The sequence below is a fragment of the Centropristis striata genome, chromosome 21, assembly GCF_030273125.1.
Source record: "Centropristis striata isolate RG_2023a ecotype Rhode Island chromosome 21, C.striata_1.0, whole genome shotgun sequence".
Lineage (NCBI taxonomy): Eukaryota > Metazoa > Chordata > Actinopteri > Perciformes > Serranidae > Centropristis > Centropristis striata.
Genome location: NC_081537.1, coordinates 37,960 through 65,413, shown reverse-complemented (window position 1 = coordinate 65,413; position 27,454 = coordinate 37,960). Strand labels below are relative to the sequence as shown.

The window sequence follows — 27,454 nt, the reverse complement described above, 5'->3', positions numbered from 1 at the left end:
TGCCTGGACCCTTACTGGTTCACTCCTACTGGTTAACCAGTTAGTGCCTGGACCCTTACTGGTTCACTCCTACTGGGTCACCAGTTAGTGCCTGGACCCTTACTGGTTCACTCCTACTGGTTAACAGACACTGTTTGGACTGGTTGGACTGGTTTCTACCGGGTGTGCTGGTCAGGAGCTTTAAATCCTGCTGGGGACTCAGAAACCACCAGCTGGGATCCACACAGAGAGTTTATCTACAGGGAGACCAGACCAGCATCAAGACCACTACAGTCCTGGAGCTGCAGAGACTGGGACAGAGACTGGGAACACTGGAGCCCTGACCAGTCCACTTCTTCCTCATCCTCCTCTTCTTCTTCTTCGGAGCCAGCTCCTGGTCCCAGTCCGGGATGGGCCCCCTGACCAGCTAGTGGGACGCGTGGAGACCACCTGCAGGCTTCAGACCACCATGGGAGGATGTGTGGGGAGGTACTGGGAGGGCTGGGAGGACTCCCAGAGCAGAGGCTCCTCCAGGGCCGGAGCACGAGGAGGTGAGACTGCTGCTGCTCCTCTTCTGTTACTGATACTGGATACAAACAAACAAACAAACAAACTCACAAACAAACAAACTCTTGTTTTTATTTTGATTTAAGTAAACGAAAATGTTTTTTCAATTCTAGTTTTTGTTATTTCGTTAGTTTTCATCATGAAAACTAACGAAATAACAAAAACTAGAATTGAAAAAACACGAAAATGTTTTTTCAATTCTAGTTTTTGTTATTTCTTTTTTGTTTTTGAAATAACAAAAACTAGAATTGAAAAAAATAGTTTTTTCAACTCTAGTTTTTGTTATATTCTTATATTATATATATATATATATATATATATATATATATATATATATATATTATTATATTATATTGTTATATTACTAATACTGTATACAAACTCACAAACAAACAAACTCACAAACAAACTCACAAACAAACTCACAAACAAACTCTTGTTTTTATTTTGATTTCAGTAAACGAAAATGTTTTTTCAATTCTAGTTTTTGTTATTTCGTTAGTTTTCATCAACTATAAGTTGATGAAAACTAACGAAATAACAAAAACTAGAATTGAAAAAACATTTTCGTTTACTGAATTGAAAAAACATTTTCGTTAACCTTGAAATGAACTCCTTGGTGTCTGTTTGATCTTGTGACAAAGTTTTAGATTTCAATTTTGCTTTATTTCATACATAAGTTATTATTTTAAGGTGGTGCACCTCTTCTATTACTAATACTGTATACAAACTCACAAACAAACAAACTCACAAACAAACAAACTCTTGTTTTTATTTTGATTTAAGTTAACGAAAATGTTTTTTCAATTCTAGTTTTTGTTATTTCGTTAGTTTTCATCAACTTATAGTTGATGAAAACTAACTAATATATAAAAATCACACTATTGGAACAACCAAAAAAAGACTTTGACCCTAAAATGCCTCATTTTCTGAAGGTTTCTCTCAGATTCGGTGACTAAATCATAAATTCTTGCAACACCACTACTTATACTTTGCGTATATTTCCTGTTATTCTAAGTGAAGTTATTGTGGAACCGTGGTGTCTTTGTGCCAGTGAAGGGTTAACCTGCTGTGACACATGTATCAGTGTGTCAGGTGTGTTTCACTGCTGCAGCAGACTCAAAGCTTCTCATGTGACCTCTTGTGATTGGGTTTCTCCTGCTTGCTCACCTTTGTGTGTCTGTGGTGCTGAACAGAAGAACAGAGACTCTCTGGGTGTCTTTATCTATCCCGACACTAAATATCTTCACTACTAAAGCTGCACCCAGCCCATACAGTTTGATAGACGTCTTATTATATAGTGCAACTAACGATTATTTCCATTATCGATTAATCTGTCGATTATTTAAACTTAAATTGCAGTTTTTTAAATGCCACAGTTTTTCATGGACGCTACCACAGGCCCACATATAGGAGCATCACTTCACCAGATATGATGAAACTGACATTTAAATGTTTACAGTGCAGTAACTTCACATATTTCATGCTCTAATGCAGGGGTTTCAGACTCAAATTACCTGGGGGCTGCTGGAGGCAGTATCAAACTGACCAAATGACAGAAAAAAACTAAATTGCTTAAAAAAGACACAAAATGACCCAAAAAGACACAAATTGACCAAATAAGACACAAAATGACAGGGAAAAAAAATTAAATTACTTAAAGAAGAAACAAAATGACCAAAAAAAGACACAAAATTATTTAAAAAAAGACACAGAATTACCAAAAAGACACAAAATTATTTAAAAAAAACACAAAATTATTTGAAAAAAGACACAGAATTACCAAAAAGACACAAAGTTATTTAAAAATGACACAAAATTACCAAAAAAAGACACAAAATTATTTAAAAAAGACACAAAATTAATAAAAAAAGACACAAAATTAATAAAAAAGACACGAAAATTACCAAAAAAAGACACAAACTTATTTTAAAAAAGACACAGAATTACCAAAAAGACACAAAATTATTTAAAAAAGACACAAAATTACTAAAAAAAGACACAAAATTAATAAAAAAGACATGAAAATTACCAACAAAAGACACAAAATGATTAAAAAAGATGCAAAATTATTAAAGAAGATATAAAATTACCAAAAAAAGACACAAAATTACCAAAAAAGACAGAGTTACCAAAAAAGACAGAGGTACCAAAAAGACGCAAAATGACCAACAAAAATACACAAAATTACTAAAAATAAAAGACACAAAATGACAGAAAAAAAATCTAAATTACTTAAAGGAGAAACAAAATGACCAAAAAAAGACACAGAATTACCATAAAAGACACAAAATTATTAAAAAAACACACAATTATTTAAAACAGTAATTAAAGGGACCTTCCACACACAACACGGTAAAGTGCCATTCATATAAAACTCACATTAAACTTTCATATCAAGGTGGGGGCCACAAAATATCGTCACGAGGGCCACAATTGGCCCGCGGGCCGCCAGTTTGAGACCCCTGACCTAGACAAACTGTACTATCCCAGACGTCCTCTCAGCCGTGATTCACCACACACACACACACACACACACACACCTCCATCTTCCTGACATCACACCTATAAACAAGACCGCCAATTTCCTGACCCAACAGTTTCCAGCTCACAGCGAATCTCTGCGCTACCTTAAAGGTGTGATGTCAGACCTGTAAACACCGAATCACTGTGGAGCTGCTTGTTACTGTAAATAGCAAGTTAAAGTGATCCAAAGCTGCTGATGTGTGTATTTGTTGACACCAGGGATTTGAGGTCATGTCCATTAGTTGGTTAGCTTCCCAGAAGATAAACACTGGCCCTCTGCCGCTCTGTTCTCTCCTCCAGTCTTTGATAGTGACACAAGGAATCTGGATCGCTGCCTCAGCACTCAGCAAGAGTAAATGTTAGATCTGCAACCAGACTAAACTCAATGACGCCCAGCAGGCCCACTGCCCAGTTTCAACCCCACTAAACTATTTCAAGGCTTTTTATTATGAACATTTGACTCATTTACATGTTGTGACATGTGAAAATGCTCATTTTTTGTTTGATTATTGGAGAATTTTAGGATGGGTGATTGTCATGAAGTCAGTCTAAGTTCTGTCTGTGAAGATTATAAGGACATACTTTATTAAACTAAATATATTTCACTTTTATATGAATGAACAATATAGTAATACATAATAACAACATATTTTGATTAACAAATTCATTACTGTAATGCGTCCAGATAAAAATGTCATGGTTTCCCCACACTTCTATACAATAAATATTTAATAAACTTTATAAAAAATAAATACACATTTGTTTAAAAAATTACTGAAAAAACACAAAATTACTTTAAAAAGACACAAAATGACCAAAAAAAGACACAAAATTACTGAAAAAACACTAAATTGCTTTAAAAAGACACAAAATGACCAAAAAAAGACACAAAATTACTTAAAAAGACACAAAATGACCAGAAAAGACACAAAATGATCCAAAAAAGACACAAAATGACAGAAAAAACAAAAGTACTTAAAAAGACACAAAATTACCAAAAATACACAAAATTACTAAAAAAAAAAAAGACACAAAATGACCAAAAAAAGACACAGAATTACCAAAAAAGACACAAAATTACTTTTAAAAAACCACACAATTATTTAAAAAAGACACAAAGTTACAAAAAAAAGTAATTAAAGGGACCTTCCATACACAAAACGATAAAGTGCCACAAAATATCGTCACGAGGGCCACAAATGGCCCGCGGGTTTGAGACCCATGCTTCAGATTGTATATGTTATAAAGGGTCAAAAATGGAGTGCACACTTATTTATTTCTTAAAGAAAATCTGTATTGAATGCTCTTTTTTATTGCTATGAGCTGTAGCATGTTCATAAAATAAACCATATAAAGTCACTTCAGACAGGAAACAACCTTTAGGAATCTCTTGAGATGTGATCAAATCTCCGGCAGTGAAACAAACACAAGAGACATCATTTCCCTCCAAAGTAAAATGCCTGAGATGGTTCTGTTCAGCTTTGTTGCTATTACTGTCACATTCCCTTCATAGCGACTGTTTAGTGTCTGGTACTCATTTGGGTTTGGGTTTTCTGTCCCCGCCGTTTCCTCCAACTTTTACTGATGGAAACTTTTTCAGCCAGACGTTTTTCCAAGAGGAATCGCCTCCAGTTTAGAGCAGAAAGACAGACAGGCAGACACTCAGACAGACACTCTCAGGTATAGACAGACAGACAGGCAGACAGGCTGGCAGACAGACAGACAGACACTCTTAGGTATAGACAGACAGACAGACAGACAGACAGACAGACACTCTCAGGTATAGACAGACAGACAGACAGACAGACAGACAGACAGACAGGCAGGCAGGCAGGCAGGCAGGCAGACAGACAGACAGACAGACAGACACTCAGACAGACACTCTCAGGTATAGGCAGACAGACAGGCAGACAGACAGACAGACAGACACTCTCAGGTATAGACAGACAGACAGACAGACAGGCAGGCAGGCAGGCAGGCAGGCAGGCAGGCAGGCAGACAGACAGACAGACAGACAGACAGACAGACAGACAGACAGACAGACAGACAGACACTCAGACAGACACTCTCAGGTATAGGCAGACAGACAGACAGGCAGACAGACAGACACTCTCAAGGTATAGACAGACAGACAGACAGACAGACACTCAGACAGACACTCTCAGGTATAGGCAGACAGACAGACAGACAGACAGACACTCTCAGGTATAGACAGACAGACAGACAGACAGACAGACAGGCAAGCAGACAGACAGACAGACAGACAGACAGACACTCAGACAGACACTCTCAGGTATAGGCAGACAGACAGACAGGCAGACAGACAGGCAGACAGACAGGCAGACAGACACTCTCAGGTATAGACAGACAGACAGACAGACAGACAGACAGACAGGACACTTGTGAGAATGATTCCAGCTTGTTAGTATCAGGGACGTAGACGTTAGGAGTAGAGTACCACATGGCTCGGATCCAGAACCAACATCTGATTTAGATTTTTAGACCTTCAGAATCATTTGTCTTGTGCCAAAGTTGGCCTTTGGATCGACTATTTAAAGTTAGAACCTTGACATCCAGGGTTCCCCAGGCTTTGGCAGTGGCTGGTGATCATTTCCCGCCCTGCTCCGTATCAACTGACACACCTACAGACCATCAAAACCAACAAGTCCCAACAAGTCCCATCATGTCCCGCTGCGTCACTGACTGGCTGCTCTAACGGGACTCGACCCACTCAGCCTGACACTCCCTCGCTCAGACAGAACGCCAAGAGGAAGGAAAAGGTCACATCCAGTAGAAGCTGAAGTGGTGTTCTTCCATTCTGTAACAGTAACAGGATGGGTTCACTGGTTCCACTTCTCTCCAGGCAGGAACGTTAACTTTGTTACTGGTACCAGTATGGGAAATGCCTCCAATACAACATAGAATACTGCTGTAAAACTATATGGAGTTGAGCTGTATGTAGTTAGTTTGTACCATGTGGTTCTTTTGGTCCTTTTTAGGTGGTTCTTTTGGTACTTTAGGAGGTTTTTTTGGTCATTTAGGTGGTTCTTGTGGTCCTTTGGGTGATTCTTTTGGTGCTTTAGGTGGTTTTCTTGGTCCTTTTGGTCCTTTAGGAGGTTGTTTTGGTACTTTAGGTGGTTATTGTGGTCCTTTAGGTGGTTCTTGTGGTCCTTTAGGTGGTTCTTTTGGTCATTTAGGTGGTTCTTGTGGTCCTTTGGGTGATTCTTTTGGTCCTTTAGGTGGTTTTCTTGGTCCTTTGGGTGTTTCTACGGGTCCTTTGGGTGGTTCTTGTGGTCCTTTACGTGATTCTTTTGGTCATTTAGGTGGTTATTGTGGTCCTTTAGGTGGTTATTGTGGTCCTTTCAGTGGTTATTGTGGTTCTTTAGGTGGTTCTATGGGTCCTTTAGGTGGTTATATGGGTCCTTTGGGTGGTTCTACAGGTCCTTTAGGTGGTTCTATGGGTCCTTTAGGTGGTTATTGTGGTTCTACAGGTCCTTTAGGTGGTTCTATGGGTCCTTTAGGTGGTTCTTGTGGTCCTTTAGGTGGTTCTATGGGTCCTTTAGGTGGTTATTGTGGTTCTACAGGTCCTTTAGGTGGTTCTTGTAGTCCTTAGCATTAACTGATGCTAGTTTAAATGTTGTTACTGACCTCAGTAAACTGAGCAGAGACTCCTTGGAGCGTCTGTTAGTCACCAAACACTGAACAAGACATTTAATGAACAAAACCTTCAGATAAACTGTCATTAAGTCAAAATACAGAGAAAGGCTGGTAGCAGTAGTTTGTAGTTTGGTGGTGAAACAGTTAATAGGAGTATCAGGAAGTAACCGTAGATCTGAAGAGCTCACATAGAACACTTTAGTTCCTCGGGTCCTCTCTGGGCGTCCCTGAGGCTGAATGTTCTCCGTAGAACAGGCCAACATGTCAGCCATGTGTAAAAAGCTAATATTTATACTCCTTCAGTACCTTTGAAGCTTGTTTGAGAGGCTGCAGTGTGAAGTGCTTTCTGCTCGTGTTGGGACAACCAAGCCTCCAGAAGCATTCGCTTCATTCTTTTCACCCCACTAGATGGCGGCCCGTGGGCCAATTGTGGCCCTCGTGATGATATTTTGTGGCCCCCACCTTGATATGAAAGTTTAATGTGAGTTTTATATGAATGGCACTTTGCCGTGTTGTGTGTGGAAGGTCCCTTTAATTACTGTTTTTGGTAATTTAGTGTATTTTTTTAAATAATTTTGTGTCTTTTTTTAAAAATAATTTTGTGTCTTTTTTTAATAATTGTGTGTCTTTTTTAAATTTTGTCTTTTTTGGTAATTCTGTCTTTTTCTTTTTAGTAATTTTGTGTTTTTTTTTAAATAATTTTGTGTCTTTTTCAGTCATTTTGTCTTTTTTCAGTCATTTTGTGTCTTTTTTTGGTCATTTTGTGTCGTTTTAAAGTAATTTAGTGTTTTTTCAGTAATTTTGTGTCTTTTTTTGGTCATTTTGTGTCTTTTTTTGGTCATTTTGTGTCTTTTTTTTGTCATTTTGTGTCTTTTTTTTAAGTCATTTTGTGTCTTTTTTTAATTTGTGTCTTTTTAATAATTGTGTGTCTTTTTTAAATAATTTTGTCTTTTTTTTGTAATTTTGTGTCTTTTTTTAAATAATTTTGTGTCTTTTTCAGTCATTTTGTCTTTTTTCAGTAATTTTGGGTCTTTTTTGGTCATTTTGGGTCTTTTTAAAGTAATGTAGTGTTTTTTTTTTCTTTTTTCAGTAATTTTGGGTCTTTTTTGGTCATTTTGGGTCTTTTTAAAGTAATGTAGTGTTTTTTCAGTAATTTTGTGTCTTTTTTTGGTCATTTTGTGTCTTTTTTTAAGTAATTTTGTGTCTTTTTTAATAATTGTGTGTCTTTTTTAAATAATTTTGTCTTTTTTTAGTAATTTTGTGTCTTTTTTTAAATAATTTTGTGTCTTTTTCAGTCATTTTGTCTTTTTTCAGTAATTTTGGGTCTTTTTTGGTCATTTTGGGTCTTTTTAAAGTAATGTAGTGTTTTTTCAGTAATTTTGGGTCTTTTTTTGGTCATTTTGTGTCTTTTTTTTGGTCATTTTGTGTCTTTTTTTTTTAATTTTGTGTTTATTTAGTAATTGTGTGTCTTTTTTTGTCATTTTGTGTCTTTTTTTAAGTAATTTTGTGTCTTTTTTTAATTTGTGTCTTTTTTAATAATTGTGTGTCTTTTTTAAATAATTTTGTGTCTTTTTCAGTCATTTTGTCTTTTTTCAGTAATTTTGGGTCTTTTTTGGTCATTTTGTGTCTTTTTTTAGTCATTTTGTGTCTTTTTTTGGTCATTTTGTGTCTTTTTGGGTCATTTTGTGTCTTTTTTTGGTCATTTTGTGTCTTTTTTTTAGTAATTGTGTGTCTTTTTTTGGTCCTTTTGATCCTGCCTCCAGCGGCCCCCAGCTAATTAGAGTTTGAGACCTCTGTGTTAGAAAGTGTAATTCCATCAGAGGACGTCCTGTCCAGCTGGTCTGTCTCTGTCCACCGTCTCCAGTCATTCAGTGGGTCTTTGTCAGTCTGTTTCAGGTTGTTATCAGTAACTGTGGTTGTGTCGTCCTTGTCTGTTTCTATTTTGTGAGTTGTATCTGTTGCTGCAGAAAGCTGAATGTGGTGATAAGATAAGCTGCTCCAAGGAGGAGCATGTGTGTGTTTGTTGGCACGTGGGACTGTATGTGTGTGTATGTGTGTGTTGTGTGTGTTTGCTTGTAGACCCAAGAAAATACCGTCACATACAGATTCACTCTGTATCCCATTAACCCTTTGATGCACAACATGGTCTAAATCAGGGGTATCGAACTCAAATTACCTGGGGGCCGCTGGAGGCAGTATCACAATGACTAAAAAAAGACACAAAATGACTAAAAAAAGACACAAAATGACTATAAAAGACACAAAATTACCAAAAAAAGACACAAAATGATTAAAAAAAACACAAAATTACCAAAAAAAAGACACAAAATGACCAAGAAAGACACAAAATAAAACCTAATCCTAACCCTAACCCAAAAAAGACACAAAATGACTAAAAAAAAACACAAAATGACTAAAAAGACACAAAATTACAAAAAAGACACAAAATGACTAAAAAAAAGACACAAAATTATTAAAAAAAGACACAAAATACCAAAAAAGACACAAAATTATTTAAAAAATACACAAAATGACCAAAAAAGACACAAAATTATTTAAAAAATACACAAAATTATTTTAAAAAGACACAAAATTATTAAAAAAGAGACACAATTATAAAAAAAGACACAAAATTATTTTAAAAAGACACAAAATTATTAAAAAAGAGACACAATTATAAAAAAAAGACACAAAATTATTTTAAAAAAGACACAAAATTACCAAAAAGACAGAATTACCAAAAAGACACAAAATTATAAAAAAAGACACAATATTATTAAAACAGACTATATCTTTGCAATAAATTAATTGCATCATTCAGCATTCCAAGTTTTCCTCAATAACTTGTTTTTGAACATCATACATGCTAATTTTTAGTTTCCATTTCTTACTTTTTGAATAAAACCCTTTTTTTTATCACTACTCTTCTAATGCACCAGGTGATTTCTGACCCATGTTGTGCATTAGAAGGTGTTTATATGTTGTCACCAATTTAAAACCTGACAAAGAAGACACAAATATTAACTATCCTAGTTTGTTAAATTGGTGTTTTTTTCCAATGTAAATTATTATTTGGTGGCTCTAATAAGTCTCAAATGTTAAAATATGTGATTTTCCAATGTAACCTGGTGGTTCTAACAACTCTTTTAAAGTTAAACCTTCAAAATAAGACAAACATAGTGACACATATACTCACATTGTTCATTCAGTGAATCACTTTTTGTATCACTACTCTTCTAATGCACAAGGTCATTTTAGACCCATGTGTGTAAACTTGATGTAATAATACAAAAACTAGTTTTCTTCATAAAGTATGAAAGTAAAAATGGATATAATGATCTGTTGTAATAAAAAAAGATATTCAAACACACAGCAGCATTAATAACATGGGGAATGAATGGATGAGGGTCATTTTAGACCATGTTGAGCATTAGAAGGTGTTTATATGTTGAACATTAACATTAAGGGTCAAAGACGAGACGTCTCAATTTCAGGGTCTGAAGCATATTTATTATGTAATAAATAAATAAACATTTTAAAACACTACATTATGTTCTCCAACCCACTCCTCTTTACTTACTTATATCATTACCTATTGTAAGAAATAAACATTTAAGGAGCCATGGTGCTCAAAAGTACCAAAATGTCCTTCCTGAGTAACGTCCGGGCTTAAATCTAACTATAAAAATTTGACAAAATGTCAAAAAAATTAAGAAATGTATACATAATCTACTTGGGCATAATTGTGGTGTTGTTTGCAATAATACCTACTAATACAGTAACAACCCAAGGCTTTTTTACATTTTTACACAAGTAATACTTTTGTCCGCATTTTTGGATTTCCCTAATGTCCTCACTGGGTAACAGACATTGAAATTCCACCATTACCCATAAAGCATTTCTGTCGTCATTTGACCAGCTACAGCATAATCAAGAAGACTCTGATGGACCCAGACAACTTCTTGAAAGGTCAATAAGTCTCTCTTTTCACTCTTTAAAAAGAGTGAACTTCCCTTCTTTCCTCTGTGGATGTGTGATGTGTGCTATTAAAGAGGAACACAGAAAACACCCCACATTTCTGCTGCGCCTCATGTCAGGGGAATGTGGAGCCTGTTAAATGTCCTCGCAGCCCAAAGCAACATGATGTGTTGAATGCTGTTTTCCCAGCAGCAGGTAATCCTTTAACAGCCACCTATGGCTGATGGGTGTGTTGTTGTGTTTGTAGCCTTCCATAGGATCCTTTTTGTTAATGACGTATTTCATACACACTTAGAAATGCATCAACATCACGTGGCACCTGTTTTTATGAGCCCAGCTGGATGAAAACACCCTGACATTGCTTCATGCGTCTGTTATGCATTGCTTCATGTCTCTGTTTTGGTGTTCTTCAGCTAGATTTGATACAGCAGGGCTATTCGTTGACTCACTTCCTTTTGTCTTCTTCACTCCACACACAGTCTAACCACACTTATTTACATAACATGTAAAAACCTGTTACAAGATGTAGCTTCTACCACTTGTTTGTGGTGTGTTTTCCTATATTATGTAACTTTTTGGGGGATGATTTGAATTCACTCTTTTCTTTTGTTCATTTGTATTCGTAAAAGCTGGCAAAGCAGTGTTGCCAACTTAGCAACTTTGTTGCTATATTTCACGACTTTTCAGACCCCCTTAGCGACTATTTTTCAGAAAAGCAATTGGCAACAAATCCAGCGACTTTTTCTGGTGTTATTGGAGACTTTTGGAGACTCGTTCTGACTCTTCTTAACGAGCCGCGGGGGCCGGAGGCTCTTCTTAAAGGAACACTCCACCGTTTTTTTCATATTAAAACATGTTATTGGGTCAAGTAAGACGAGTTGATACAGACCTCTTGCGTCTCAATGCGTGCACTCAATCGCCCTGGCGCGCGGAGCCACTTGGCTAGCACTTAGCTTAGCCCAGTTCATTCATTAGGATCCAAACAGATGGACAGTTAGAAGAGACCAAACTCCTCCACGTTTTCCCTATTTAAATACAGCTACACGAGTAGTTAAACGGCCAAGTATGGCGACACAAAATAAAACGTGGCGCTTTTCTAAGCGGATAAAAAGGAGAACTATAATGTATGGCGGAATAGCACTTGGGAGCACTTCGACTCGGCGCAGTAATATCATCACTCCTGAGGGGAGAAGATTTTTCAGGAGTGATGATATTACTGCGCCGAGTCGAAGTCCATCTGTGTGGATCCTAATGAATGAACTGGGCTAAGCTAAGTGCTAGCCAAGTGGCGCTGCGCGCCAGGGCGATTGAGTGCACGCATTGAGACGCAAGAGGTCTGTATCAACTCGTCTTACTTGACCGAATAACATGTTTTAATATGAAAAAACCGTGGAGTGTTCCTTTAAAGAGCCGCGGGGGCCGGAGGCTCTTCTTAACGAGCCGCAGGGGCCGGAGGCTCTTCTTAAAGAGCCGCGGGGGCCGGAGGCTCTTCTTAGCGAGCCGTGGGGCCGGAGGCTCTTCTTAGCGAGCCGTGGGGCCGGAGGCTCTTCTTAACGAGCCGCGGGGCCGGAGGCTCTTCTTAGCGAGCCGTGGGGCCGGAGGCTCTTCTTAGCGAGCCGTGGGGCCGGAGGCTCTTCTTAGCGAGCCGTGGGGCCGGAGGCTCTTCTTATTAAGCTGCAGTGGCCGGAGGCTCTTCTTAACGAGCCGCGGGGGCCGGAGGCTCGTTAAGAAGAGTAAGAACGAGTCGAAGCGGCACAGTCCTCCTGCAGCAGTCAATGCATTAATGCAAATAATGTCGTAATATATTTAGACTTTATAGAACAATCTTAGTGGGTCTTTTCTGCATAACGAGTACTTTCGATACTTTAAGTGCATTTTGATTCTGGTACTTTTGTACTTTTACTTTTTTTTGAATGCAGGACTTTTACTTGTGGTGGAGTAATTTCACAGTGTGGCATTGGCAATACGAATACGAAAACTTTCTTATCCACTGAGTGGAAATTCCTCTTTGGTTTCACCATAAACATGTCTCAAAACAACAGAATAAGGGTCAAAGACGAGACGTCTCAATTTCAGGGTCCGAAGCATATTTATTATGTAATAAATAAATAAACATTTTAAAACACTACATTATGTTCTCCAACTCACTCCTCTTTACTTACTTATATCATTACCTATTGTAAGAAATAAACATTTAAGGAGCTATGGTGCTCAAAAGTACCAAAATGTCCTTCCTGAGTAACGTCCGGGCTTAAATCTAACTATAAAAATTTGACAAAATATAAAAAAAAATTAAGAAATGTATACATAATCTACTTGGGCATAATTGTGGTGTTGTTTGCAATAATACCTACTAATACAGTAACAACCCAAGGCTTTTTTACATTTTTACACAAGTAATACTTTTGTCCGCATTTTTGGATTTCCCTAATGTCCTCACTGGGTAACAGACATTGAAATTCCACCATTACCCATAAAGCATTTCTGTCGTCATTTGACCAGCTACATCATAATCAAGAAGACTCTGATGGACCCAGACAACTTCTTGAAAGGTCAATAAGTCTCTCTTTAAATGCTGATATTTGGACCTTTTTGGTCACTGGTGTATGATGTCCTAAAATCATGTGTCTTTCTGGATAACGCTAATAAAACATATGCTGGTTTTATTATTTAAAAAATGGCTTTTCCATGTCAAATCTATCATTGATGTGATGAAGACTACGTTATGTTTTAGTTATCTAGGCCATTGTTTGGCCAAGTTTTGGCAGGAAAATAGCTTATTTGTCCTCCCTGGATAACAATATGTCCTCCCTGGATAACGAAGATCTTCTGTTACCCAGGACATGTCCTCTGTTATCCACAATGGACATGTTGATGAATATAGTATTTTATTTCGTATTTTTTAAGCATCAAGTTGATATTGTAATATTATATTAATAATAGACTTATGTGTGTCTGATATTTTATGATGTTAAGTTGTATTTTTTTCTTCAATTCCTGATAGAAACAGTTAAGATTTCCTTCTTCTTCCAAGTTTGAACTATGAACATGTCCACATATTTCATACTACATGAACACTTTATACAGTACATCCCTACATACATCAGGTCCTACTCTTTCTGAAAATTTATGAATTTACATAGTGAGATCCTCAGTTTTGAGTTATGAAGATTTGTTTGGAGCCTAGCATTAAAATTAATGTTAGGCCTCATTTGTGATCATTCAAAAGGCAGAGTCGTTAACCCCCCGCACACAATTTATGAAATGCCGGCAAAATTAATTTATGAAATGCCTACATTTAACCCTCATACCGTCCTCAAGGGTCAAATTGACCCCATCTCTTTCTTTCTTTCTTTCTCTTTCCTTCTTTCTTTCTTTCTCGACCTGACTTGTCTTCTGTTAAACGGTCAGTTCTGTTTTTGAAATTAAGATTGAAAAATTATTTTTCAAATATTTAACAGTTCTCAGTGTCTCTCCCTTCATACTATGTATGACTGTTGAAAAGATATATTCATGAGTAGTGAAAAACTTTGAAATCTTGCAGTACGTCATTCCTGGATAACAACATGTCATTCCGGGTAACAGTGATGCAGTGAAGTAATTTAAGCTAAAATGTAATATTATCTTACACAATCAGGTTTTCTTGAGTTGAGGATACAATGACAAATATTTTTGCCTTTACTGTAAAGTATTCTAATACATTTTCCAGTTTTCTTCTCTTTTTGGCATGAAAGATTGTATGATCAAGAGCACCTAATAAGCCCATTCCAGTATAATTAACCAAATATATCGCAAACGTTTTTGATAAAACTATGTTTTTCTGAGCAGTAATTGTTGGTTGAACTCTAAAAATTGATATCTATTAACTTTTATAAGCTAACAATGGTAGAAATTTGAATTATTTTAAAATCCATTCCCGTTACCCGGGAAGGACATTTTTCATACATTTTGCATACAATCCACAAAAAATATGCAAATTTCATTCTTAAAGTTATTCTCTGTTGTTGAGTTGTATACAGAACAGTCTAATAAACATAGAAAGAGCTTAAATAGGCATTTTTAGACACTTTCATATATTTTCACATTTTAAATCCTTATTCGTCTTTGACCCATAAATAGTAAAACAATAAAGAAAAAACATTTCAAGTATATAAAATAGCCTACAGTAATAACTGTACTTCACACATCACCCATTCAAGTACAAAACTTCATAAAAGAACACCACAGTACAAATCAAGTTTACAAATGTAGGTATAAATCCTGCCTGAAGGGATCTAAATGCTTCTTCCATCACTGGGTAGAATAGACACAATTAGTCTAAAAAACTTCAGCATCCCACCGCCAGAAAATGAATGCTCCTCTGATTTTGTATTGTCTGTGTCCTCGTTTACCCATCTTCTGATGTAGAAAGAAAATTCACATTTTAAAAATGTTCTAGAAACATAAATGTGACACTGTGAAAGCTCCTATGATTGAACTTTAACTGGCTTTCTCAGCTTGTCTACATATCAGACATAAATAAAGTTATTACTGTCAATAAAACGTGTATTTTCAGTAAATAGATGGACTCCAGAGGGTTTAATAGTCATCGTAGCTCTGAATGAATCCAGTGTCAGTACATCCATGGGTGCGTTGCAAAAAGAGACTGCTGCTAGCTAACTCAGCATACATTTAATGGTGCTATTTTGCCAATAAGCTAAAGAGAAAAAGCAGGGCTCAGGTTGTAGCCCACAGCAAACTCCGTGACCCCCCGTGGTAAAAGGATACTTCCTGCTCCCTGCGAGGGGGAGGGGTGTGGAGCAGTTGTCTGTGTTTTGTCTGAGGGAAACCCTGGTTGTGTTGCTCTGAAACCCCCTGAAACATCCTCATATGCTTCAGCTTCTCTAACCCAGGAGTTCTCAACCTTTTTGAGTCGCGACCCCCAATTTAACATGCATGTTGTCTCACTGAACACAATCTCACAGTTCAGATCAGACAAACTCAGTTGATACGACAAATTTTGGACAAATAATGAAGCAGACAACAACTAAAACATCTCTCTGTCTGTGCATTTATATGTCAGCTTCAAGCCAGAGACTCCTTGTAAAATAATAATTTGCTAATTTGGGATTTGTCAGAAAAGACACAAAATTACCCCCCAAAAAAAGAACCAAATTGACCAAAAAATGACATAAAATTAAGCAAAAAAGGACTCAAATTGACCACAAAATGACAAAAAATGACCAGAAAAAGACACAAAATAACAAAAAAGGCACACATTGACCACAAAATGACCAAAAAAAGACAAAATTACTAAAAAACAAAACACAAAATGGGCAAAAAAAGACACAAAATGACCAGAAAAAGACAAAAAATGACACAAAATAACTGAGAAAAAAGACATTAAATGACCAAAAAGACAAAAACACATGAACACTCTAACACAGTGGAGACAGAGTTGACTTCCAAAATGATTTGGCGACCCCCAGAAATCATCTCGCGACCCCAATTGGGGTCGGGACCCCAAGGTTGAGAATGGCTGCTCTAACAAGAGAACAACCTCATTAAAGTTAATGGTATCATATGGGGGAAGCTCCGATGTGATTTCAGCTGTAATGTTTTAGTGACTTGTCTTTTCTAAGAGGTCTGACTCACATCTCAGCCAACATAATGTCTACAGGAGATGGTTTTTAAAGAGCCGACATGCTTTATAATTAATAATAATTAATAACACATGTGGGACAAACTTTTCCTCTCAGAGGCAATCCAACCAAAGTTATTCTAGTTAACGAAAACTAACGAAGTAACAAGAACTAGAATTGAAAAAAACATTTTCATTAACTGAAATAAAAATAAAAACTAGAGTTTGTTTAAAAACGATAACTAACTGAAACTGTATTTTGTGGTTCCAAAACTAACTAAAACCAACTAAAATTATCGTGAAAATGTCCTTCGTTTTGGTCTTTGTCAACTTTTTTCATCCGTAAACCTTTTTGGTTGATATGAAATCTATTTCATCTATCTGGTTTTATGACTTAAGAAACTTATTGGGGCTGAGATGGATCAGACAAAGGAAATAAAGGAAACATTTATTGTGACCTTATTGAATCTGGACCCAACAAATACCCCATTACACAACAACTACAACTAATAAAAACTAAACTACAACTAATGAAAACTAAACTACAACTAATAAAAACTACACTACAACTAATGAAAACTAAACTACAACTAATAAAAACTAAACTACAACTAATAAAAACTAAACTACAACTAATAAAAACTAAACTACAACTAATAAAAACTAAACTACAACTTATAAAAACTAAACTACAACTAATAAAAACTAAACTACAACTAATAAAAACTAAACTACAACTAATAAAAACTACACTACAACTAATAAAAACTAAACTACAACTAATAAAAACTAAACTACAACTAATAAAAACTAAACTACAACTAATAAAAACTAAATTACAACTAATAAAAACTAAACTACAACTAATAAAAACTAAACTACAACTAATAAAAACTAAACTACAACTAATAAAACTAGCAAACTAACTCTAAAAACTAATTAAAACTAACTGAATTTGAAAACAAAAATCCACAACAAAATTAAAACTAAAATTACTGAAAAATCCAAAGCTATTATAACCTTGATCAAGACAATGATCGAAAGATTAATCAATGATGAAAATAATTGGAAGTTACATGTCTGAAAGTTCTGTGTTTTGGCCTTGGGAACTGAAATAACATTTTTTAAAAACCTTGCCTGTATTGAATGTGTACTTGTGTGAGGGCTTCAGGGTCTATACAGTCTAGGGCTGCAACTATTGATTATTATCATTATGGATTAATCTGTCGATTATTTAAACCATTAATCGATTAGTTGTTTGGTGAATAAAATGTATAAAAATATCAGTGAGTGTTTCCAAACCACAAGATTTTGTCCTCAAATCTCTTGTTTTGTCCACAAACCAAAGAGATATTCAGTTTATTGTCATAAAGGAACAAAGAAACCAGAAATATTCACATTGAAGAAGCTGAAATCAGAGAATTTGGACTTATTGGCCCTCATTTATCAAACGAGCGTACGTCAGAAAGTGAGCGTAAAGTGGGCGTAAGATGATTTCTACGCAAGCCTCGGCATTTATCAATTTGGACGTGAGCGGAGGGTACGATCAGTATTTCTGTAATATGTCTATATTGCCTCCATTGTTAATTGTAACGGTGCACTTTGCTAATAAAGCAACTTTAGAGGGTGAAAAATCCTCCTTTTGGCCGTATTGCGCCCTTCGGTGTGGTAAACTCTGAAGGCGAGTCTTCTGAATCAGGTATATATTATATATATATTATATATATTAGGGCGTGGTATTTAAATTATGCATTTTTCGAGCCGCCACATTTATCACCAGCCGATCATTCTCACGCTGTGATTGGAGAGATACGATGGTTTGATAAATCCCACGTGGACCCTGTCGTCAGACCAAATATACGATCAGATCTGAGCTGGTTTCTACGCTCGCTTGATAAATGAGGGTCACTGTCTTTAAAAAAACTGCTTAAACCAATTATTGGATTATCAAAATAGTTGACGATTAATTTAATAATCCATTATCGTTCAATTAATCTAATAATTGCTGCAGCTCTAACACAGACACCTCATGCCCACTACCACTGTGTGTGAACGGTAGTGAGGAGTCTTGTGTCTTTTTTTGGTCATTTTGTGTCTTTTTTTTAAGTAATTTAGTGTTTTTTCAGTCATTTTGTGTCTTTTTTTGGTCATTTTGTGTCTTTTTCAGTCATTTTGTGTCTTTTTTTTAATAATTTTGTCTTTTTTTTTAAATAATTTTGTCTTTTTTTTTAAATAATTTTGTCTTTTTTGGTAATTCTGTCTTTTTTTGGTCATTTTGTGTCTTTTTTTAAAGTAATTTAGTGTTTTTTCAGTCATTTTGTGTCTTTTTTGGTCATTTTGTGTCTTTTTTTGGTAATTTTGTCTTTTTTTTGTAATTTGGTGTCCTTTTTTGGACATTTTGTGTCTTTTTTTGATAATTTTGTGTCTTTTTAAAAATAATTTTGTCTTTTATGGTAATTCTGTCTTTTTTTGGTCATTTTGTGTCTTTTTTTTAAAGTAATTTAGTGTTTTTTCAGTCATTTTGTGTATTTTTTTGGTCATTTTGTGTCTTTTTTTGCTCATTTTGTGTCTTTCAGTCATTTTGTGTCTTTTTTGGTCATTTTGTGTCTTTTTTTGGTCATTTTGTCTTTTTTTTTGTAATTTGGTGTCCTTTTTTGGACATTTTGTGTCTTTTTTTGATAATTTTGTGTCTTTTTAAAAATAATTTTGTCCTTTTTTAATAATTTTGTCTTTTATGGTAATTCTGTCTTTTTTTGGTCATTTTGTGTCTTTTTTTTAAAGTAATTTAGTGTTTTTTCAGTCATTTTGTGTATTTTTTTGGTCATTTTGTGTCTTTTTTTGGTCATTTTGTGTCTTTCAGTCATTTTGTGTCTTTTTTGGTCATTTTGTGTCTTTTTTTGGTCATTTTGTCTTTTTTTGGTCATTTTGTCTTTTTTTTAGGGAATTTGTGTCTTTTTTTTAAGTAATTTAGTGTTATTTCAGTCATTTTGTGTCTTTTGGTCATTTTGTGTCTTTTTTTTTAAGTTATTTAGTTTTTTCCTGTAATTTAGTGTCTTTTTCGGTGCGTCGTCCCCCTGGTAACTTGAGTTTAGAGCCCTGCTCTAGATAGAGCCCTGTGTGTGTGTGTGTGTGTGTGTGTGTGTGTGTGTGTGTGTGTGAGTGGTAGAGGAGTGAGGGTTAGCTGGTCAGCTTCAGGTGGTTCTCTGGTCCCAGTGCTGATCCTCCACCACCCCACCTCCTCCAGACTGCTCCTCACTATAAATAATGAGTTAGAAGGAAATGCGACCTGCTGGCGTGTCTCCTGGCTGCTTGGTTTCCATCCGTCTGGTGCTCAGAGACTCTCAGCCGTTTGGAAACACAAGCTTCCACTTGTTTGAAAAGATCTGAAAGATTAACGCCATTTTTTAAAACAACAAAAACTGAAGTGTCATTAACCCTCTGGGCTCTGAGCCTGTTTTGGCCGATTCTGAATCATTTAGATTTTACCCTTCATGTACCACATAAAAATGTTTACTATACCCATATTTAGTTTCCATTGTATCTTCACCTGTATGATCTGACCGTTATTTCCTACTTGATCAACATATTGAGCCCAAAAATCATGAAATCCGAGTTGAAAAATGATACTATTTACTACAATAAAAACCACAAATATGCTCAATGAACTGTTTTGGAACTTGGAAATGTAAACATAGGATACAAATATGAACATATAAAAAGGTAAACATTTAAATATAATAAAACTATATACAAAAAAGTCCCATAAAAACATGTATATTTGTAGGGTTTTTTTCCTTCTTAGCTGCAACTCTTCAAAACAAATGACACAGAGAGCTCCACCAACGCTCTAATATTTCTGTTCTATCACATTAAAACCATCATATCTTTGGCTTTACATGATCTAGGAATGTCAAACAACAACTGGGAGAAAGATAAAAACAAAAACCCCAAAATTTAACAGGAATATTTTTATTAACAAGTAAAATGCAACAGTTCAAAAATGAACAGAACAGAATATTTTCTCTCAGGTTATTAAGTTTACTGATATACTGTATGTTTTATGTGGTAATTAAGTTTGATGTTTGTTTGTGTCTAGTTTTAGTTTTAATGTTATTTAATGTGTTTTAGTTCTTATTTATTGTTGTTTTACTTATTTAATTATGTAGGTTGGTTTTGTGATTTTGTTGTTGTTCTTTTTCTTTCTTTTTTTTTCTTTTTTACTGTGTTACGGTGACTTATGTTGTGTTTTGTTTGAATTAATATTAAAAATAAATAAATATAAAAAAATGAACAGAACCACAGGTTAAATATTTATAATAAAAAACAGTTGTGCAAAAAAGAAACTGCAACTATGATAACAAGCTTCAGATACTCGATACTTTTGAAAATGAGCATCGTATCCGGATACAACGTTTTAGTATCGATGCTTTTTTGAGTATGGATACTTTTGACAACCCTAGTTAGCGTGCGACCCTCAGGCCTCCACTAATAGAAGAGTCTCCTGGCCGGCTTGTGCTTTGTGTTAATATTGAATGGTGGGAAACACAAACACAGGTAAGGTTACTGGGCAGATATAGGCTACACATGCTTCATGCATATTGCAAACTCCCAATGACCTCCTAATGTTAGATTCCCATGACATAGTGGGGACGTTGTGTGTCTCTGGTGACGGCCAGCAGTTTATCATATGCAAAGACATGAAACACAGCATTTTAAGATTATTTTAAAGACACAGAATTACAAAAAAAGAGACAAAATTATTTTTTAAAAAAAGAGACAAAAAATTATTAAAAAAGACACAAAATTATTTAAAAAAGACGAAATTATTTAAAAAAGACAAAATTATTTAAAAAAGACAAAATTATTTAAAAAAGACAAAATTATTTAAAAAAAAAGACATAAAATTATTTAAAAAAGACAAAATTATTTAAAAAAAAGACATAAAATTATTTAAAAAAGACAAAATTATTTAAAAAAAAGACATAAAATTATTTTAAAAATGCACAAAATTATTTAAAAAAGACACAAAATTACCAAAAAAAGATACAAAATGACCAAAAAAGAGACAAAATGATTTTAAAAAGACACCAAATTACAAAAAAAGATAGAATTACCAAAAAAGACAAAATTATTTAAAAAAGACACAAAATTATTTAAAAAAGACAAAATTATTTAAAAAAGACACAAAATTATTTAAAAAAGACACAAAATTATTCAAAAAATACACAAAATTATTTAAAAAAGACACAAAATTACCAAAAAAAGATACAAAATGACCAAAAAAGACACAAAATGATTTTAAAAAGACACCAAATTACAGAAAAGATAGAATTACCAAAAAAGACAAAATTATTTAAAAAAGACAAAATTATTTAAAAAAGACACAAAATTATTTAAAAAAGACACAAAATTATTTTAAAAAAGACATAAAATTATTTAAAAAAGACACAAAATGATTTTAAAAAGACACAAAATTACCAAAAAAGACAAAATTATTTAAAAAAGACACAAAATTATTTAAAAAAGACACAAAATTATTTAAAAAAGACAAAATTATTTAAAAAAAAAAAGACATTAAATTATTTTAAAAATACACAAAATTATTTAGTTTATCATATGTAAAGACATGAAACACAGCATATAGCAGCTATACTGGAACAGCATGTTACTCATTAAACCTCTCAAGTCCAGCAGGTTTGTCCTTACAGCACATGCATGGCTCCTTTTGGCTGATTCTCATCATCATGCTGCAGCTCAAAGCAACAATCCAAGAGCATGAATACATATTTTCTTTGACCCTTTACAATCTAAAGTCACTGTTTAATATGAATTTATAATCTTTTTAAAGAATTTTAAGGTTTTTTCTGACATTTTTTTTGAGACACTGTGAGCAACATTCATTACCATGAAACACATTCTTAAATAAATAAATAAATAAAAAAACAACGAATGGTTTTGTTTTTAGAGCACTTAAATATGCTCATTGGCAGCAGGTATCACCAAAATGACACAAAAAAGTAAACTAACTAAAGTAACTAAATTACTTAAAAAAGAAACAAAATGACCAAAAAAGAGACAATTATTAAAAAAGAGGCACAATTATAAAAAAAGACACAAATTATTTAAAAAAAAGAAAGAAAATGACCAAAAAAAAGACACAGAATGACCAAAAAAGACTAAATTATTAAAAAAGACAAAATTACCAAATAAAGACACAAAATTACTAAAAAAAAAACACAAAATGACCCAAAAAAGACACAAAATTACCAAATGAAGACACAACATTACTAAATAAAAAACACAAAATGACCAAAAAAAGACACAAAATGACCAAAAAAGACAAAATTATTAAAAAAGACACAAAATTACCAAATAAAGACACAAAATTATTTTAAAAAGACACAAAATTACAAAAAAAGACACAGAATTACCTAAAAAGAGACAAAATTATTTTAAAAAAGACACACAATTATTTAAAAAATACACCAAATTATTTAAAAAAAGACACAAAATTACCAAAAAAAAGATACAAAATGACCAAAAAAGACACAAAATGATTTAAAAAAGACAAAATTATTTTAAAAAGACACACAATTACCAAAAACAGTAATTAAAGGGACCTTCCACACACAACACAGTAAAGTGCCATTCATATAAAACTCACATTAAACTTTCATATCAAGGTGGGGGCCACAAAATATCATCACGAGGGCCACAATTGGCCCGTGGGCCGCCAGTTTGAGACCCCTGATCTAAAGAGTCATGAGCACCTGTATCACACTTGCTGTGGACTGTTTCAAACCAACAATAAATGTAAACCTCTAACTCCTTGATTGGTTTTCCTCCCCGCGGCAGGCCGTAACGAGCCTCTGAAGAAGGATCGTCCCAAGTGGAAGAGCGACTACCCGATGACGGAGGGCCAGCTCCGGAGCAAGCGGGACGAGTTCTGGGACACGGCGCCGGCCTTCGAGGGCCGCAAGGAGATCTGGGACGCCCTGAAAGCTGCCGCCGTGGCCCTGGAGTGTAACGACCACGAGCTGGCCCAGGCTATCGTGGACGGAGCCAGCATCACACTGCCACATGGTGAGGAGGGACACGGAGAGTCCCAAAAACAACAGTAGCCAGGGCTTCTGTTCATAAATAATCAGTTTGGGACCCGGCTACTAATACGGGCAGGCTATTATTTGAAGGAGGCTTTTATTAAAAAAAGAGCATCACTTTTTAGAGTGTTTTACACAGCGCATTGTAGCCAGTTACCAGGATGTCGGCCATATTGGAAGTACTGAGATGTAAACAAACAATGAACAGCTGATTGTTCATTTGAAGCAGGACACAAAATGACCAAAAGACACAAAATGACAAAAAAAGACACAAAATGACCAAAAAAGACACAAAATGACCAAAAAAGACACAAAATGACTAGAAAAAAGACACAAAATGACAAAAGACACAAAATTAAAAAAAAAAGACACAAAATGACCAAAAAAGACACAAAATGACTAGAAAAAAAGACACAAAATGACTAGAAAAAAAGACACAAAATGACTAGAAAAAAGACACAAAATGACCAAAAAAGACACAAAATGACCGAAAAAAGACACAGAAGACCAAAAAAGACACAAAGTGGCTTCTATTAATAAAAAATCAGTTTGGGACCCGGCTACTAATACGGGCAGGCTATTATTTGAAGGAGGCTTTTATAAAAAAAAGAAAATCAGAGCAGCTCTGACCGGAACTTTTTAGAGTGTTTTACACAGCGCATTGTAGCCAGTTACCCGGATGTCGGCCATATTGGAAGTACTGAGATGTAAACAAACAATGAACAGCTGAATGTTCATTTTAGCAGGATTTAAAATGTCTAAACTAGTAAAAAGCCCAGAAGAACGTGTGTAAACGGCTGGACTTTACAGAGAATGACTAGGACAGCAGAGAAACAACCATATTTACCTACAGGACTAATATATATATATTATATTATATATTATATTATATATATATATATATATAACTCGTGGGGACAAACTTCTAAATACAGAAATCTGTTAGCGTCAGATGATGTTTCCTGAACGGTGTTCTCCGTAGATCACCTCCTGGTTGGAGTTAGGGTTTCAGTTTAAGGTGAGGCCTTGTAGAGAGAACTGTTTGGGGTTCAGGTAAACTTGGGCTCATGTTAACAACTTAAAGGAGGACTGGTTGGGGTCAGGGGTCAGGGGTCAAGTAAGGGGGACAGACTTTAACACCGCTAAGACACCCGGCTTATAAAAGAGGACGGCTTTTATTTACTAAAAACTGTTTTTACACCTGGTTACTAACTGATGCTGGCTTTAAACTGAGGAAATACAGTAGTCACTGTGGTAAAAGAAGCTCACCCACGGTTCTCTGTTGGTTCTCCAGGTACTCTGGCAGAATGTTACGATGAACTGGGGAACCGCTACCAGCTGCCCGTCTACTGCCTGGCTCCGCCCATCAACCTCATCTCAGAGCGCAGCGACGACGACCCCAGCGACAGCCCCGAACCTCCCGTAGCACCCAAGAAGGAGTTCCAGCTCAAGGTACGGAGACCAGCATACCTCCATTTTACCAGCATCAGTGATAGCTGCTAGCTGCTAGCTGCTAGCTGCTAGCAAACTGCAGTAAAGCAACAACACGCCAGTTTCAGATCAGACTAACTCAGCTGATACCACAAATTTTGGACAAATAATGAAGCAGACAACAGCTAAAACATCTCCCTGTCTGAAATTATGTAATTTAATATTTAAAATATAATATTTATATTTTATTTAGTGGTTAGCACTCTCGCCTCACAGCCAGAGGGTTGCTGGTTCGATTCCCGCCTGCAGCTCTTCTGTGCTGCAAGTTTGCATGTTGTTGTTGCCAGCAGCGTGGTTTCTCACTGGGTTCTTCGGCACAGTCCAAAAACATGCACTTAGGTTTAATTGCTGACTCTAAATTGCGCGTAGGAGTGAATGAGAGCCCTGTGATCGTCTGGCGACCTGTCTAGGGTGGACCCCGCCTCTCGTCCACGACCTCAATTTCAAGTTTCTGCAACGAAGATGCACAGAGCGACTCTTCGGCCAATCAGCACCTCCGTTTTTTTTATTTTATATATTTGTTGCTACCTGGTTGCCATAGCGCCTCTTCGGCCAATCAGCACTTCCGTTTTTTTTATTTTATATATTTGTTGCTACCTGGTTGCCATAGCGCCTCTTCGGCCAATCAGCACTTCCGTTCCGTTTCGTGGCGGTTGGCAACCGGGTAGCAACAAATGTTACAAATAAAAACGGAGGTGCTGATTGGCCGAAGAGTCGCTATGGCAACCGGGTAGCAACAAATGTTACAAATAAAAACGGAGGTGCTGATTGGCCGAAGAGTCGCTATGGCAACCGGGTAGCAACAAATGTTACAAATAAAAACGGAGGTGCTGATTGGCCGAAGAGTCGCTATGGCAACCGGGTAGCAACAAATGTTACAAATAAAAACGGAGGTGCTGATCGGCCGAAGAGTCGCTATGGCAACCGGGTAGCAACAAATGTTACAAATAAAAACGGAGGTGCTGATTGGCCGAAGAGTCGCTATGGCAACCGGGTAGCAACAAATGTTACAAATAAAAACGGAGGTGCTGATTGGCCGAAGAGTCGCTATGGCAACCGGGTAGCAACAAATGTTACAAATAAAAACGGAGGTGCTGATTGGCCGAAGAGTCGCTATGGCAACCGGGTAGCAACAAATGTTACAAATAAAAACGGAGGTGCTGATTGGCCGAAGAGTCTCTATGGCAACCGGGTAGCAACAAATGTTACAAATAAAAACGGAGGTGCTGATTGGCCGAAGAGTCGCTATGGCAACCGGGTAGCAACAAATGTTACAAATAAAAACGGAGGTGCTGATTGGCCGAAGAGTCGCTATGGCAACCGGGTAGCAACAAATGTTACAAATAAAAACGGAGGTGCTGATTGGCCGAAGAGTCGCTATGGCAACCGGGTAGCAACAAATGTTACAAATAAAAACGGAGGTGCTGATTGGCCGAAGAGTCGCTATGGCAACCGGGTAGCAACAAATGTTACAAATAAAAACGGAGGTGCTGATTGGCCGAAGAGTCGCTATGGCAACCGGGTAGCAACAAATGTTACAAATAAAAAGTGGATGAATGAATGAATGAATGAATGATTTGGCGACCCCCAGAAATCATCTCAGGACCCCATTAGGTTGAGAATGGCTGCTGTAGAGATTGTGTGTCTCTTTCGGCCTGTGTGTTAATTTTCTCCCTTCCCGTCGGCTGCAGGTACGTCTGTCCACGGGCACCGACCTGCGGCTCAGCGCCAGCATGGCCGACACCATCGGGCTGCTGAAGAAGCAGCTGCAGGCTCAGGAGGACATCGACGCCGCCCACCAGCGCTGGTTCTTCTCCGGGAAGCTGCTGACGGACAAGACGCGGCTGCAGGACACCAAGATCCAGAAGGACTTTGTCATCCAGGTCATCGTCAACCCGCAGGCCCTCCGAGGACCCAAGCTGTCCCCCAACACCACCCCCACCACCACCACCACCACCACGGCCTCCCCGCCGCCGTCTGAATAACCCCGGACGCCACGGGGTGGGCGGCCGGGTCGCGAGGCAGGCAGCAGACTGCTGCGGACCAGAGGTGCCTCCTGTTGCTGGATAACTTATGACTTTTCAGTGAAATAAAATCGTACCGTGGAGGTACAAAACTACTTTGGAGCAAAAACACGAGGGAGAAACTGAGAAGTGCTGCTTTCTTTCTTCTACCATGTGTCATTGTGTTTTCTGAGGGTTGTTTCTTTCACTGAATCCACTAAATCTGGAGATCTTTGCCCCCTTTTTGTCTCTCGGCCCCATTTTGAATGAAAAGCAGAAGTTGCTGGTGGGTGTGCAGCCTGTTAGCCACGTACTAAATGTGCACGTCATGCTGCACATGCACACTCTGCCCTTGTATCTGCACTAATGCTAACTCAGTGCCAATGGAGGAAACGCAGACGTGTTGGTTGTAAAGCACATTTCTACTCCGGACGCCCAGGAACTCTGCACAGCAATCAGTTTCTCCTCCTCAGAAACAAAGCAGAGCGACAGACGGAACTTTTCTTTCTTTCTTTCTTTTTTCTCTTTACTGA

At 36.4% G+C, this 27,454-nt stretch overlaps 1 protein-coding gene across 1 annotated transcript; it reads left to right on the top strand.

Moving 5' to 3' along the window:
- The first annotated feature begins 43 nt into the window (after nucleotides 1-43).
- On the top strand, nucleotides 44-27,454 carry ubtd1b (ubiquitin domain containing 1b). The gene is made up of 4 exons (XM_059325030.1): nucleotides 44-530; nucleotides 23,183-23,410; nucleotides 24,722-24,879; nucleotides 26,610-27,454. The coding sequence occupies exons 1-4, from the start codon at nucleotides 449-451 to the stop codon at nucleotides 26,901-26,903; spliced, it is 762 nt and encodes a 253-aa protein (XP_059181013.1). The 5' UTR covers nucleotides 44-448; the 3' UTR covers nucleotides 26,904-27,454.

Excerpts from the sequence above, each read along its gene's own strand:
- ubtd1b (XM_059325030.1), top strand. The coding sequence starts at position 449 with ATGGGAGGATGTGTGGGGAGGTACTGGGAGGGCTGGGAGGACTCCCAG. Across the intron at positions 531-23,182 it reads CAGGGCCGGAGCACGAGGAG|GCCGTAACGAGCCTCTGAAG; the intron begins GTGAGACTGCTG and ends TCCCCGCGGCAG. Across the intron at positions 24,880-26,609 it reads AGAAGGAGTTCCAGCTCAAG|GTACGTCTGTCCACGGGCAC; the intron begins GTACGGAGACCA and ends CGTCGGCTGCAG.